Source organism: Cnephaeus nilssonii, assembly GCF_951640355.1.
Source record: "Cnephaeus nilssonii genome assembly, chromosome: 5".
Lineage (NCBI taxonomy): Eukaryota > Metazoa > Chordata > Mammalia > Chiroptera > Vespertilionidae > Cnephaeus > Cnephaeus nilssonii.
This window is the reverse complement of record NC_137076.1, coordinates 26,153,218-26,169,834: the sequence shown is the minus strand read 5'-3', so window position 1 is coordinate 26,169,834 and position 16,617 is coordinate 26,153,218. Positions and strand designations below refer to the sequence as shown.

Genomic DNA, 16,617 nt, shown 5'->3' with positions numbered 1-16,617 from the left:
ACCCACTAAATGGGATGTGTGAGTAAATCTTTTCACCTCTCTGTACAAAGAAATGGGAGAACAACACCCATCTCTGGAAAATGTGTGACACCCAATTGTCCTTAAATCAGATTGGAAGAGTGGGCTTATTGATGAAAATCATTCCCAGGAAAGGCTGAAGGATATTTTATTCTATGATATGGCAGAGAAAGGTAGAAGCCTAACCTGTCCCAGGTAATTTGTTCATGGAATGAGTGGAAATCCTGAAATGTGTTTCAGTCCACACAAAAAAATTTACTTCCCTTCTCTTCCTTCTCTTTCAATATTTTGTACTTTTATGAAAATCTCCACAATTTCTCTTTATATTTAAATGTTGTAGCCCTATCCTGTATGGCTCAGTGGATAGAGCATTGGCCTGCTGACAAAAGGGTCCCAGGTTCGATTCCAGTCAAGGGCATGTATCCTGGTTGCAGGCTCCTCCCGGGGCCAACCAATCAATGTGTTTATCTCACATAAATGTTTCCCTCTGTCTTTCCCTCTCTCTTCCACTCTCTCTAAAAGGTCAGTGAAAAAATGTTTCTCCCCCCCTCTCCTTGAGGATTAACAAAACAAATACAAAAACAAAATGCCCTAGCCTGTTTGGCTTAGTGTATAGAGCTTCCACCTGCAGTCAAGGGCGCATTTCCAGGTTGCTGGTTCAATCCCCAGTAGGGGGTGTGCAGGAGGCAGCTAATCAATGATTCTCTAATAATCATTGAGGTTTCTATCTCATTCTTCCTGTCCCTTCCTCTCTGAAATCAATAAAATATATATAATGTGGTAGATACTATTAAATGGAAATGGATAGGTTTCTTAGAAAACCCATGACATAGATACATACAAACACTGTTTTATTTCTGCTGACCCCAGGAGGCATTGCTAAAAGGAGGGAAATTGCTGGAAAGAAAGGACTGGGCTTGTGGAACCCGTGTCACCCACACTCTGTTTCTGAGACCCAAGGAAGAGTCTATTCAATACTTAGCAGAGACTGTTGTTCTCTGCTAAGCAGAGGATAGGCCCTGGGGATCAGAAATGAATGTCACTAGGATGTTTCCCTCCAGCTATTCAGATTCTACCCTTTTAAGGACAAAAATATCTGAAACGTTCCATACTGGTGCCCTCCCAGCTGATTGTCCCAACTCCCCTGTTTGTCCTAAGGATGAAAAAGAAATGCTCCTGACAGTCCCTTCTCCATCCATCGCCTCCACAGTACTCACTGGGCAGTTCTGTCTCTGCGGGAGTCTGACCAGGGAGTGGGAATCCACTGCCCCGTCCTGCCTGGCAAGCACTGAAGGTTCAGGTTCCATCAAGACTGGCAGGACGTCAGACTTAGTCATGGGCTCCTGATGCAGTGGATGCGAGAGGAGAAGACTCAGATGTGAAGCCCCCTGGACTGAGACGGGAAGCTGAAGGGCTGGAGGCACAGCTGATTATCTATTGCTGCATGGCCCTGGAGCTCAATGCACAGAGCTCATAATTAGTGAAATGGGTCCGAGTTATCCCAATCTCTGAGGACTTGCTGTTACTAATGGAAGGGAAAAGAGAATGTAGTTTTTAAGGTTTGGGGCCTTACTCTTCTCAGGAGAAAGTTCCCCTGTAATTCTTGCTTCCATGTTGCAGGAATTTTATAAAGTTAAACAATTTTTTTTTTCAATTGAAAAGCAGCAATGTGTGTCTTGTATGTCTTCACATTCATTGAATGGACCATTCTATGGAGGGATAATTATGTTTTCTATACCAAGAATATGACATCATTTCTATTTGCTCATTTAATATTTATGTCTCTAAAGAGGAACTTCCTTTTTTTTCCATAGTCCAGGTTTGGGGTTTTGAATTTTATGTGTTGAGATGTGGTTTTTCTTTGTTTTTTAGAAAGACAATCAATGGTGTCTTAAGTCAAAACAGTCTTGCAGGGACTGTTCCCTCAGACTCTGTGGTTATGCAAACTCTTCGTAACAAGGAAGGGCATTGGATGAAGTCAAGCCAAGTTGTAGCCCATCAAAGGCCTCCTAAAATCACCAGGAAGGTCTGGGTTGAGCATGAGCCTTTAGGGTTGGCTGGTATTGGTGACCAGATGCCAGATGTCATGGCATGTGAGCCGCTTCAGAAGGAGGCATGACCTTGGTTATGGTGGCTCTCTGCAGCTGAGGAAGATCCCTATGGGGGCTGATGCTGAGGGCTAAGTGACACATCCAACAGTTGGAACAATATGTCCCCTATAACTAAAAGGATATCTTTTGATTTATTGTGGTAAAATTACCTAACATAAAATTTACCATCTTAAACATTTTAAGTGTTGAGTGCAATAATATTAAGTACATTCACATTGCTGTGAAACTATCACCAACATTCATCTCCAGAACTCTTTTTACCTTGCAAAATAAAACTCTTAATTTCCCAATTAAATACTAACTCCCTATTCCTTGGCAACCAAAATTCTACCTCATGTCTCTATGAATCTGATTGAGGTGCCTCATATAAGTGGAATTATACAGTATTTGTTCTTTAGGTGCTTCATATAAGTGGAATTATACAGTATTTGTCCTTTCACATAATTGCTGGAGATGTTAGATAGAATGGAGGGAAACTATCAGGAAAATTGGGAATTATACATCCAGTTTTCCTAGGAAAGTCCTGATTATTCTCAAGAATACGAACATGATCATGAATGAGCAAAAATATGGCTAAATAGAGAAGAATCATGAAGAAAATATAAAAAGAATAAATAACAACAAAGAGAGAGTTATGATATTTTTAATAATAGAAACAAGACTGCTCATGTCCAAGAGTCCTGGTTAATGCATAAGGAAAGTGAGAAGGGCATATAATCCTGGAGGGGCTATGACTTAAGTAGGGAGTCCAAAACAATCTCCCAATTTAGTTACAGCTGTGCTAAGAAGATAAATTGTGTAAGCAAAAAGCATAGAGCCATATAGGTACATATGCACAATGTGACTGCAGATTCAGAATTTCTTGTTGCACATGTTTGATTTTGCTGCTTTTTCCAGTCTATACGCCAAAAATGATAGCACAGGTATAGAGATTAGACTGTTCTTCTGACCATCCTCCATAGGGCACTCTTGATGTCTCTGTTTCTCAGGCTGTAGATGAAGGGGTTCAGCATGGGGGTGACCACAGTGTACATCACTGAGGCCACAGCACCCTTCCTTGGGGAAGAAGAGACAGCAGAACTGAGGTACACACCAAGGCCTGTCCCATAAAATAAGCAAACAACTGACAAGTGAGAGCCACAGGTAGAGAAGGCTTTATATTTTGAACCTGATGATGGCATTCTCAGAATGGAGGACACAATTCTATAGTAAGAGAAAAGGATCCCTGAGAGTGGGACACCACCAAAGATGGTTCCAATAAAGTAGATCAATATGTCATTGGTGGAGGTGTCAGAACAGGCAAGGTTGAAGAGTTGAGAAGGGTCACAAAAGAAATGAGGGATTTCCACATCTGCACAGAAGCTAAGTTGTGACACCATCAAGTAGTGCAGCTGGGAGTCCAAAAGGCTGATGAAAAATGACAGCAGGACCAACAAGCCACAGAGGCGAGGGCTCATGATGACCAGGTAGTGTAGGGGCTGACAAATGGCAACCAACCGGTCATAGGCCAGCACAGCCAGGAGTATATTATCCAAACATCCAAAAAGAGTAAAAACAGTACCTTGAGTTAGGCAGCCTGCATAGGTGATGGACTTGCTGTGTGTCTGGAGGTTGACCAGCATCTTGGGAACTGTAGTGGTGCTGAAACTGATGTCAGCGAAGGACAAATTGGAAAGGAAGAAGTACATAGGTGTGTGGAGGTGGGAGTCAGAGATGACAGCCAGGATAATGAGTACGTTGCCGAGCATGATCACCAGGTACATGGACAGGAACAGCCCAAACAGAAGAGGCTGCAGTTCTGGATCATCTGAGAGTCCCAGGAGGAAGAATTCTGAGTCACCTGTTCGATTCTGTGGTTCTATGCAGATAGGACACATTTTGAAAAAGAAGAGAGCAATAAATAAATGAAACAAGTGTGGAGGCGTCCATATTTTGGATCCAAGCAGTTCACAAATAGTTACACTTGAGGGCCACATATCCTCCTCGCTCATTACCTTCAGCAACGTGTCTGAATTGTTAACTTTTTTAGAACTCTTTGCTTATTGGTGTCTGGGCTATTCATCTGTTTCTATAGACACTTTAGAGTCACTGGTTCAAAGAATATTAGAGAAGAAAGGACATTTTGAGATAACAAATCCATGAACAGAACAAAATATCAGCCTTCTACTTTTGAAGGAAAAATATGGAATGAGAAATATTCTTTTATACGACAAACATCATTTATTTGAAAAACACTAAGAAGCAGTTGAAAGTACTTTATCACATCCAAATGCACTGTAAGAAATTTTCTTAATTTGGAATATAGTCTAGAAGAGCTAAAACCACATTAACTCTGTTCTAACCTACCATAAAATGTTAATAATCAGATAGCATTTATACATGGCAAATATCTTTAAGGATTTTCATTTTGTTTGTTTGTTTGTTTGTTTTATGACATCTATCTTCCTTGGAGATAAGTGCTCACTCAAATGTGTGGATTGTCTGACCAAAGTCCCCTCAAATAAAACTCATATATAAATATTTGGTCTTGGTAGACTACACATTTTGAAAAATGTGTTTTTGTTAAATGCACAAAATCATACAGCATCACTGATCCTGAAGATGATAGCATTTTACAATGCACCAATGATTAAGTAATAACTACCTGTCACGAATACTTTGTACTTACTTTTCTCTTGGAAATGTTATTTTCTATCAGTGATGCACAATCCAAGAGAAATATCTGAGATTGACTTTGCACTTTACTGTTTTGGTGTGTAGTGGATGGGTGCTTCTTAAATATGTCTCTAATCAGAAGCATTTGTGAAGGGTTGGTTTCTCATCAGAACCAACCCTCCAATGAACAGTTGAAAAATTTAGGACCAAACAAGGCCTTACACCTTAACTTGGCTTCTTGTGCAGCTGAAGAACTTTCCAAGTCAGTTCTTCCTCATAGGCGGACTGCATTTCTCCTAAACCAGTCCCTGAAGGCAACTCAGGTCAAAACAGAAGTATTACTTTGTCAAAATAGTTATTCCTTTGTGTGACATGCTAGATCCCTTTGTATATAACTGATCATTTCCATTTGTAATACTAACTAAACTTTAGATTCACTATATCATAAAAATTATTTTGGCATCAAAAAAAGTTATATACTTTGGGGGAAATCAAATGGGAAAAGAACAAAAACTACTATTACAAACACCTGGTTAGCTTGCTCATCTGTAACAGGGGTATATTAATTAAACTGATCTAAGAGGATTGCTGTAAGAAATGACATTAAATGATAAATATAAAATACTTAAACATTTGTTACCAATGTTAGTTGATCATTATAATTACTTACCCATCTTTTAAAACTTAATGATTGGCTGGCCATAACAGAGAGCCAGTTAAATTAGAATTCCTACACATAGTGCTTTGGGCATATTAACATGTAGCTAGAGTAGAGAATCATTGCCAGGCTATAAATAAATGTTGTATTAATGTTATCAATTATTATCAATAGTTTTCCCACTACCCATATTAAAATATGAATATTTAATAATATGGGCTATAGAACTCATAGTTATTATTGGTAAAACTTAAGGGTATTTTGTGATCCCTGCCTAATCTTTCTCTGCACTTCAGTTGTCCAAAGGCAAACACTGTCACGAATTTCATGAATGCATTTTCCTTTCAATGTTTTCATAACGTTAGCATTAAGCTTTGTACTCATAGCATTTTCCTGAAAACTTACCTAATGCTCTCATGGTACTCATAATGTTCCCTGAGTTCTCATTTGCCACAGCATTGCGTTTCAAGTCTCCCTGTGAAATACATACATCGATTTCAGCACTTTGAATGATGCTCAGTATTAACGGTGGGGTAAACTTCATTTTATTTTTCATTTTTTTATTATGACTGGGCTAAGAAAATTCTTAAGCCCCTCTCCATATCATACAAGTGGGAATTTTCTAAGGATATATTCAAAAAGATAATTGGTTGAGTTGTAAAATTAATGTGTGCAATTTTACTATTAATTACCGAGACACTTGTGTTCCCAATAGAAAAATCAGACAAAATCAACTACATGCTCTGTTGGCCAATGTATAAAATTAGAAAGTTCATATCTCGGTTTTACAAATATGCTGAGAAATGCATTACTATCCTTGGGAAACCCTATGACCCACAACATTCATGCAGTAAAGGTCCCTTCAAACCACACATGAACTCACCAGATCCCAACAGAAGGACTTGGTGGTGGTGCCCTTGTTTGGAAAGAAATAATCATTGTGCCGCAGTGGAGGGGACAGAGCCTGGGCTGGGAATCAGGAGTCCTGTGTCTGAGTCCCACAGCTGTCACCCACTAAATGGGATGTGTGAGTAAATCTTTTCACCTCTCTGTACATAGAAATGGGAGAATAACACCCATCTCTGGCAAATGTGTGACACCTAATTGCCTTTAAATCAGATTGGAAGAGTGGGCTTATTGATGAAAATCAATCCCAGGAAAGGCTGAAGGACGACATTTTATTCTATGATACGGCAGAGAAAGGTAGAAGCCTATTCTGTCCCAGGTAATTTGTTCACGGAATGAGAGGAAATCCTAAAATGTGTCTCAGTCGACACACAAAAATTTACTTCCCTTCTCTTTCCTTCTCTTTTCAATATTTCGAACTTTTATGAAAATCTCCACAATTTCCCTTTATATTTAAATGTTGTAGCCCTATCCTGTATGGCTCAGTGGATAGAGCATTGGCCTGCTGACCAAAGGGTCCCAAGTTCGATTCCAGTCAAGGGCATGTATCCTGGTTGCAGGCTCCTCCCGGGGCCAACCAATCAATGTGTTTCTCTCACATAAATGTTTCCCTCTGTCTTTCCCTCTCTCTTCCACTCTCTCTAAAAGGTCAGTGGAAAAATGTTTCTCCCCCCCTCCCCTTGAGGATTAACAAAACAAATACAAAAACAAAATGCCCTAGCCTGTTTGGCTTAGTGTATAGAGCTTCCACCTTAAGTCAAGGGCGCATTTCCAGGATGCTGGTTCAATCCCCAGTAGGGGGTGTGCAGGAGGCAGCTAATCAATGATTCTCTAATAATCATTGAGGTTTCTATCTCATTCTTCCTGTCCCTTCCTCTCTGAAATCAATAACATATATATAATGTGGTAGATACTATTAAATGGAAATGGATAGGTTTCTTAGAAAACCCATGACATAGATACATATAAACACTGTTTTATTTCTTCTGACCCCAGGAGGCATTGCTAAAAGGAGGGAAATTGCTGGAAAGAAAGCACTGGGCATGTGGCAGAGTCTATTCAATATTTAGCAGATTGTTGTTGTCTCTGCTAAGCAGAGGATAGGCCCTGGGGATCAGAAATGAATGTCACTAGGATGTTTCCCTCCAGCTATTCAGATTCTACCCTTTTAAGGACAAAAATATCTGAAACGTTCCATACTGGTGCCCTCCCAGCTGATTGTCCCAACTCCCCTGTTTGTCCTAATGATGAAAAAGAAATGCTCCTGACAGTCCCTTCTCCATCCATCGCCTCCACAGTACTCACTGGGCAGTTCTGTCTCTGCTGGAGTCTGACCAGGGAGTGGGAATCCACTGCCCCTGTCCTGCCTGGCAAGCAATGAAGGTTCAGGTTCCATCAAGACTGGCAGGACGTCAGAGTTAGTCATGGGCTCCTGATGCAGTGGATGCGAGAGGAGAAGACTCAGATGTGAAGCCCCCTGGACTGAGACGGGAAGCTGAAGGGCTGGAGGCACAGCTGATTATCTATTGCTGCATGGCCCTGGAGCTCAATGCACAGAGCTCATAATTAGTCTAATGGGTCCGGGTTATCCCAATCTCTGAGGACTTGCTGTTACTAATAGAAGAAGAAAAGGGAATGTAGTTTTTAAGGTTTGGGGCCTTCCTCTTCTCAGGAGAAAGTTCCCCTGTAATTCGTGCTTCAAAGTTGCAGGAATTTTATAAAGTTAAACAATTTTTTTTTTCAATTAAAAAGCAGCAATGTGTGTCTTGTATGTCTTCACATTCATTGAATGGACCATTCTATGGAGGGATAATTATTTTTTCTATACCAAGAATATGACATCATTTCTATTTTCTCATTTAATATTTATGTCTCTAAAGAGGAACTTCCTCTTTTTTTCCATAGTCCAGCTTTGGGGTTTTGAATTTTATGTGTTGAGATGTGGTTTTTCTTTGTTTTTTAGAAAGACAATCAAAGTTCTACTTTTGGGGGGAATTTATGCATGTTGTTACATTAGACAACCATCTATTTTGATATACCAAGTTGACAATTTTGTTAAAAATCCTATGGGGGGTTTCACAGATGTCTGTGTTGTGAATGTAGGGCTGTAGTCATCCCCTCTTTCCTTTTTCTATATTTTTAATTAAATTTATTGGGGTGACATTGATTAACAAAAATTACATAGGTTTCAGTGTACAATTCTTTTAAAAATATATATATTTTTATTGATTCAGAGAGGAAGGTACAGGGAGAGAGAGAAACATCCATGATGAGAATTATTAGTCGGCAGCCTCCTGCACGCCCCTTCTGGGGATCGAGCTCACACTCCAAGCATGTGACCTTAACCAGAATCAAACCCAGGACCTTTCAGTCTGTAGGCCAACGCTCTATCCACTGAGCCAAACTGGATAGGACTCAGTGAACAATTCTATAATACATTATATGTATACTGTATTGTGTGCTCACAACCCCAAGTCAAGTCTCCTTCCATCACCTTTTATCCTGAAACCCTTTATCCTCATCTACTGCCCCCCACAACCTTTTACTTCTGGTAATCATCATTCTGTAGTCTGTATCTATGAGGGTTTTTTTATGCTTAATCCCTTCACCTTTTTCAGCCAGCCCCCCCAAATCCTTGCCCTCTGACAGCTGTCAGTCTGTTGTCTGTATCTATGAGTCTATTTCCATTTTGTTACTTCATTTTGTTCATGAGATTCCACATATATGTGAAATAATATGATAGTTTTCTTTCTCTGACTGGCCTATTTCACATAGCATAATACTCTCCAGGTTAAAAAATATATAATAAACACAAAATAAAAGAAAAAACTTTTTAAAAAAGTACTCTCTACGTCCATCCATTCTGTCATAAGAGGTAAAACTTCCTTTATTTTTTTTTAAATCCTCACCAACGGTATGTTTTTATTCATTTTAGAGAGAGAGGACAGGAAAGAGTGAGAGAGACATTGATGTGAGACACATAAATTGGTTGCCTCCTGCATGCAACCTGACTGGGGATTGAACCCACACCCTAGGTATGTACCCTGGCTGGGAATCGACCTTGCAACCTTTTGGTGTATGGGACAATGCTCCAACCAACTCAATCACACAGCTATGGCAAAGTTTCTTTTGGTTTTATGGCCTTTATTATGCTGAGGTGTGTTGCCTCTATTCCCACATTACTGATTTTTTTATCATAAAAGGATGCTGCATTTCATCAAATGCTTTTACTGTACTTATTGATATGATCAGGCGGTTTTATCCTTCATTCTGTTTATTTGATGTCCCAGGTTTATTGAGTTGTGACTGTTGTACCAACCTTGCATCCCTGGGATAAATTCCACTTAATTCGAGTGCATAATCTTTTTAATGTGTCTCTGGATTCCATTTGCTAATATTTTGTTGAGGAATTTAACATCTATGTTCATCAGGGATATTGGCTATAATTTTCATTCATTGTACAGTCTTTATCTGGATTTGGAATCAGGATAATGCTGGCCTCTTTATATGAGCTAGGGAGTCCTCTCTTTTCTTGAAAATTTTGGAATCATTTCAGAAAAAAAGGTTTTAGTTCTTCTTTAAATAGTTGGTAAAATTAACCTATGACATAATCCAGTCCAGGACTTTTGTTTGTTGGGAGTTTTTGGTTACTGCTTCAACTGCATTAGTTGCAATCTGTCTATTCAGATTTTTTTCCTGATTCAGTTTTGGAAAATTGTACATTTCTAGGAATGTGTTCATGTCATCCAGATTGTTTTATTTGTTGGGATATAGTTGTTCATACTATTTTCTTAGTATCCTTTGTATTTATGTGGAGGAACTTGTTATGTCTCCTCTTTAATTTCTGATTTTCTTTATTTGGGTCCTCTCTTTATTTCTTGATAAGTCTCATTAAAAGTTTGTCAATGTTGTTTATCTTTTCAAAAAAACAAAACAGCACTTGCTGTCGTTGATCTTTTGTATTTTTTAGACTCTATTTTATGTATTTCTGGTCTACTATATATTACTAGGGGCCCGGTGCACGAAATTCGTGCACAGGGGAGGGGTCCCTCAGCCCAGCCTGCCCCCTCTCACATACTGGGAGCCCTCAAGGGATGTCCTACGGATGGCTTAAGCCTGCTCCCCATTAGGAGTGGACCTAAGCCGCAGTCTGGCCTCCCTTTGCTTGAGGTGACTGGGCTGATCAGGGGAAGGCGCCCGCCCCATCACCCCGCTGCTGCAGCCACTGCCAGTCACCGCAGCCGCCCAGGTATTTTCATCAACACAGACCCTAGTCCCTTCACCATGAAAAAATAACAACTTTCTTTAAGCATTTTCAAGATGTGTCTTTCATAGAATATGACATTTCTTTATTTTTCTTTTTATCCTCACCTGAGGATATGTTTCCATTGATTTTTTTTCCCCTTCTCTCTGATCCCAAGCTCAGCCCCTTCCCAAGCCAAAAGCCTCCTCCCCAGGTTTAGGCTTGGGAAGGGGTCCCTGCCTCCCCCCTCCCCCCGCACCTCCGATAATAGGCTTGGCCCCTTCCTAAGCCTAAAGCCTCTGCCCCAGGTTTAGGCTTGGGAAGTGGTTCCCCCCACCCTCTTGCCCCTCTGATCGCAGGCTTGGCCCCTTCCCAAGCCAAAAGCCTCCGCCCCAGGCTTTAGGCTTGGGAAGGGGACCCCCGTCCCTCCGATCCCAAGCTCAGCCCCTTCCCAAGCCTAAAGCCTCTGCCTGATGGCTGGCTGGGAGTGACCTGGGTGCCGAGGAGGTTCCCCGGACCCGGGTGTATATGCAAATTAACCGCCATCTTTGTTGGGTTAGTTTGCATACTCACTCTGATTGGCTGTGGGCGTAGCGAAGGTACGGTCAATTTACATGTTTCTCTATTATTGGGTAAGATTTCCTTTCTTTTACTCACTTTGGGCTTTGGTTTTTATTATTATTCTAATTCTTGTAAGTGTAAATTTAGATTGATTATTTCAGACTTTTCTTATTTCTTGGGATAGGTCTGTAATGCTATGAATTATGTCTTGGGACTGCTTTTGGTGTTTGTTTCCAGGTATCTTTTTATTTCCTCCCTGATCTCACTATTAAACCATTCATTGTTTAGTAACATATTATTTAGCATCCACATCTTTCTTTGTTTTTCTTTTTTTTTCCTTGTTATTAATTTCTAGTTTTATACCATTATGGTCAGAGAAGTTGCTTGATATGATATCAAACTTCTTAAATTTATTGAGACATCTTTTGTTTGTTGGGAGTTTTTTTTGTTACTGCTTCAATTTCATTATTTGTAATCTGTCTATTCAGGTTTTTTTCCTGATTCAGTTTTGGAAGATTGTACGTTTCTAGGAAAGTGTTCCATATGAACCAAATTTTAAACATTTATATACAGTAAATGCCTTTTTAAAATATAAATATTTATTGTTGAAAGTATTTCATATGTCTCTTTTTCCCCCCATTGCACACACACCCCAAAACTTCACCACCCTATTGTCTGTGTCTATGGGTTATGCATATATGCATAAGAGTTCATTGGTTGATCTATTCCCCTGCCCATACCTGGAGCCGCCCCCATCCACTCTCCCCTACCTTCCCTCTGAGGTTTAACAATCCAACTGCATTCAGTCATATATACATCCAGATAGTCTTCTAAGGCTAGCTTCTAGCTCAGAGTAGGCAAGTAAAATGAACAATCCAAGGACAGGGGAGAGGCTTAGGGGTCTCTGACTCCACAATCCAGCTCTTGGGTCCACTGGCAGTTACATCTTCTTGACAAACTCCTCCAACAGACCCAGTCACCAGTGTTTATAGAATGCCCAGGGCATGCCAATAAAATCCACAACTGAAAACCAGTGAATTGCATCCTCAGAAATTACCTGAATACATATATTTGACAGATGCAAATTTTGTATGGGAAATACTCTAAAACTATGGGAAAAGAGGTACAATTTAAGTATATACTAAGAAAATTGTGCATTTCACCTGGATATCAGAATCAATGAGGAGAACCTCTCCTTCATCTATTACGATGTACAAAAGATCCCAGGACACTCTGCCAATACAATTAAAGACAAATCAAAAGATGTAAAGTTCATATGTGTAGCATGGAGAGGAATGAAAACTATGAGACAAAATGAATGTGACCAAGGAAAGAGAATTCACTGGTCTACATGTTTGGTTTCGTTAGTTTTACCAATCATAATCCAAAGAGGATTGCAGAGATATTCACACTAGACTCTTCTGCTGTAGAGCCTCCATAGGGCACTCTTAATGTCCCTGTTCCTCATGCTGTAAATGAAAGGGTTCAGCATGGGGGTGACTATAGTGTACATGACTGAGGCCACCACGTCCTTCCTGGGGGAAGGCAACAGTGCTGATCCAAAGTAATCTCCAATACCTGTTCCATAAAATAAGCAAACAACTGACAGGTGAGAACCACAGGTGGAGAAGGCTTTATACTTCCCACCTATCGATGGAACTCTCAGAATGGAGGAAACAATTTTATAGTAAGAGCAAAAGATCCCCACGACTGGAACACCACCAAAGATTAAGCCAAAAAAATACATGACTATGTCATTGGTGATGGTGTCAGAGCAGGCAAGATGAAGGAGCTGAGAAGGATGACAGAAGAAATTAGACATTTTTACATCCTTGAAGCAGGTAAACTGTAATACAATCAAATTGTGCAGCTGGGAGTCCAAAAGGCTGATAAAAAATGACACCAAAACTAAGAAGCAGCAGAGGCGTGGGTTCATGATGGCTGAGTAGTGCAGAGGGTGACAGATAGCCACAAACCGGTCATAGGCCATGACAGTCAAAAGCAGGTCTTCCATGCATCCAAAAAGGATCAAAAAAGACATCTGTGTCAGGCAGCCCCCATAGGAGATGACTCTGCTGTGAGTCTGGATGCCCACAATCATCTTTGGAACACTGGTAGAAATGAAACCGATGTCAGCCAAGGACAGGTTGCAGAGGAAGAAGTACATGGGGGTGTGCAGGTGGGAGTCAGAGCTGACAGTCAGGATGATGAGCATGTTCCCCAACACGGCAACCAGGTACATGGACAGGAAGAGCCCCAAGAGCAGAGGCTGCAGTTCCAGGTCATCGGAGACACTCAGGAGGAAGAATTCTGAGACACGTGTTAGATTCTTGAGTTCCGTGGGGCTGAGACACCTCCTAAAAAAGGAAAGATGCTTAGAGTAATGAAACAACTAAACAGGCAACCAGTGCTGAGTCTATACTTTGGATTCATCAAATCAAAGTAAACATTTATACTTAAGGAGAGGTGGCAAACTTATTACCTCATAGGAATTTTTCCTCATCTATTTCTTGGGTATTTACCTGTTTCTATATATACCTACATTAGAGACACTAAAGTTAATAGAGTTAATAAAGTCATGAACACAGTAAATATTAGCTTTCTCCTGAAGGAAATATATGAAATAAGAAATATCTTTCTCCCTTGAAAGAAATCACTCCAGCACGGGGCAGTAGCTCAGGTGGTTAGAAAGTCGTCCTGATACACCAAGATTGTAGGTTCAATCCCTAGTCAAGACACATACAACAGTCAACCAATGAATGCATAAATAAGTGGAACAACAAATTGATGTTTCACTCTCTCCCTTCTTCTCTCTCTAAAATCAATCAATAAAATTTTATTTAAATCACTCCAGTTCAAAGACACTGGGAAGCAAATATACTTTTCCCAAATATTATGCCAAAAAATTTTAAATTTGGAATATTTATGCATGTTTATACAATTACCGGTATTCCAAATTAAAGTCAAATGTAATTAATCAGTTGGAATATTTTATTTGACAGTTATTGTCCTGGATATTTATTATCATTTGGTTTTTCCCAATATCCATCCTCAATGGAAATAAGTGTTTTCAAATATGTGTTTTCCTTTTTTTTTCTTTTTAATATACTTTTTATTCATTGCAGACAGGAAGGAAAAGAAAGAGATAGAAACATCAATGAGAGAGAATCATTGATTGGCTGCCCTCTGCACACCCCCTTCAGGGGGAGGAGGGTTCAGCATGTAACCCAGGCAAGTGCCCTTGTCCCGAATCAAACCTGGGACCCTTTAGTCTGCAGGCCAACGCTCTATCCACTGACCCAAACTGGCTAGGCCTGTGTTTTCTTTTAAAAGTCTTTTCATAGTGATTTTACCAGTCTACATTCCCACCAGCAGTGAATGAGGGTTCCCTTTTTTCCACAACCACTCCAACACTTCTTATTGCTTGACCTGCTGATAATGGGCACTCTAACAGGTGTAAGGTGGTAGCTCATTGTAGTTTTAATTTGTATTTCCCTAACTGCTACTGAAGTTGAACATCTTTTCATATATCTATTGGCTATTGGGAGATGTGAATTTGCAGGTCCTCTGCCCACTTTTTGATTGGTTTGTTTGTTATTGAGCTTTATGACTTTTTTATATATTTTGGAAATTAAACCTTTATTGGAGCTACTTTTTGCAAATATCATCTTCCATCTTGCTGGCTATTTGTTTTGTTGTCAGTTTCTTTTGCTGTGCAGAAGCTTTTTAGTTTGATATAGTCCCATTCATTTATTTTTGCCTTAACTTCCCTTGCCTTTGGGATCAAGTTGATAAAATGTCCTCTATGGCCAAGGTCCATAGGTTTGGTACCTATATTTTCTTCTATGTAATTATTGTTTGGGGTCTTATATTTAGTGTTTGATCCATTTTAAATTCATTTTTGTACATGGGGACAAACTTCAATCTAGTTTCATTCATTTGCATGTGGCTTTTAAGTTTTCCCAACAACATTTATTGAAGAAACTATCTTTATTCCATTGTGTGTTTCCGGCTACTTTGTCAAAAATTATCTGTCCATATATAGACTGATACATCCACTATGGAATCCACTATGGCCAGTCCTCAAAAAATTAAGAATAGAGCTACCAGACGACCCAGCAATCCCTCTCCTGGGTATATAACTAAAAACTCAAAATCATGTATTTGCAAAGATATATGCACCCCTATGTACATTGCAGCATTATTCACAGTGGCCAAAACGTGGAAACAACCAGTGTTCCATGACAGAGGACTGGATAAAGAAGATGTGGTACATATTCACAATAGAACACTACTTAGCCATAAGAGAGAATAAAAGAATGCCATTTGCAACAACATGGATGGACCTTGAGAACATAATGCTAAGTGAAATAAGTCAGCAAAAGCTAATATCTGTCTGATTTCACTCATATGTGAGATATAAAACTGAAATGTGTGGGAGAAGAAACCAAGGTGGTGGCATAAGGTAAACACCTAATTGTTGCCTACCACAACAATTTTGAAACTACAACTGGAAAACAGAGCGCACACCATTCAGAACCACCGGAAAGCTGGCAGAGTGGAAAACCTACAACTAGAGAAAAAAAGAGAGGGGGACGCTGAGCCTCAGGAGTGTGGAGGTGCGGAGATCCGTGAGCACAGAAAGGGCGGGCGGCTGAATACATGGCAGGCTTGCTCGCAGCGCGTGGAGAGGGAGGGCAGCAGACACTGCGTGGCTAGCTTTCTCGTTTGGGAGAAAAACAAAACCTCCCGACTGCACTGAAATCCAGCTGCGGTTGGGGAGAAACTGGTCTGTTTGGCAGCGGGCGAGGCTCGAAAGCTGCCTTCTCTCAGAGGCGCGCAGCCATTGATTAGGGCACGGGGAAACCGGCCCTCTTAGGGCGGTGCGGATGGAAACCAAGTTTGTCTGCGCCATTCTGAGACTCCGCCCCATCCAAGCTGAGCACAGCCCTCCCAGTGACTGGATTTCTCATTCGGGAGAAAAACAAAACCTCCGGTCTGCACTGAAATCCAGCCCCAGCTGGGGAGAAACTGGTCTGTTAGGCAGCGGGAGAGGCTCAAAAGCTGCCTTCTCTCAGAGGCACGCAGCCATTAATTCAGGCACAGAGAAACCGCCCCTCTTAGGGCGGAGCAGACAGGAAACCAAAGCTTGTCTGCGCCACCCTGAGACTCCACCCCATCCAAGCTGAGCACAGAGGCTCTCCCAACAGAGACACTGCTGATCCTCACAGCCAACTGGCTTGGAGAACAATTCCCGCCAGTGATACCAACAATCCCAACCACTCTGAACTCCAGTTTCTGGGGACACACGGGGGACTCAGACGCCTACGGGACTCTCGGCCATCAGTCGGAGAGTGAGAGTGACTTTTCTGTCAGTGTGGACGACACCAGATTTCAACCACTCTCATAAGGGACACATTCAAGAGGCAGACTCAGTGAGCACCAAAGCCCTACTGTGTCTCCAG

At 40.7% G+C, this 16,617-nt stretch overlaps 3 protein-coding genes across 3 annotated transcripts in view; all 3 read right to left on the bottom strand.

Annotated features, from left to right (window-relative positions):
* The window catches only part of LOC307098912 (olfactory receptor 7E24-like), a gene marked incomplete at its 3' end in the record, with an annotated part of 280,559 nt that overhangs the window by 201,639 nt on the left and 62,303 nt on the right, over positions 1 to 16,617 (bottom strand). The window lies entirely within an intron of this gene.
* On the bottom strand, positions 3,062 to 4,006 carry LOC307098905 (olfactory receptor 7E178-like; the record flags this gene model as incomplete). Its single annotated transcript, XM_079770043.1, has 1 exon — positions 3,062 to 4,006. One exon carries the CDS (start codon positions 4,004 to 4,006, stop codon positions 3,062 to 3,064), a length of 945 nt encoding a protein of 314 aa, XP_079626169.1.
* Positions 12,564 to 13,502, bottom strand: LOC307098932 (olfactory receptor 7E24-like; the record flags this gene model as incomplete). Its single annotated transcript, XM_079770068.1, has 1 exon — positions 12,564 to 13,502. Exon 1 carries the CDS (start codon positions 13,392 to 13,394, stop codon positions 12,564 to 12,566), a length of 831 nt encoding a protein of 276 aa, XP_079626194.1. The 5' UTR covers positions 13,395 to 13,502.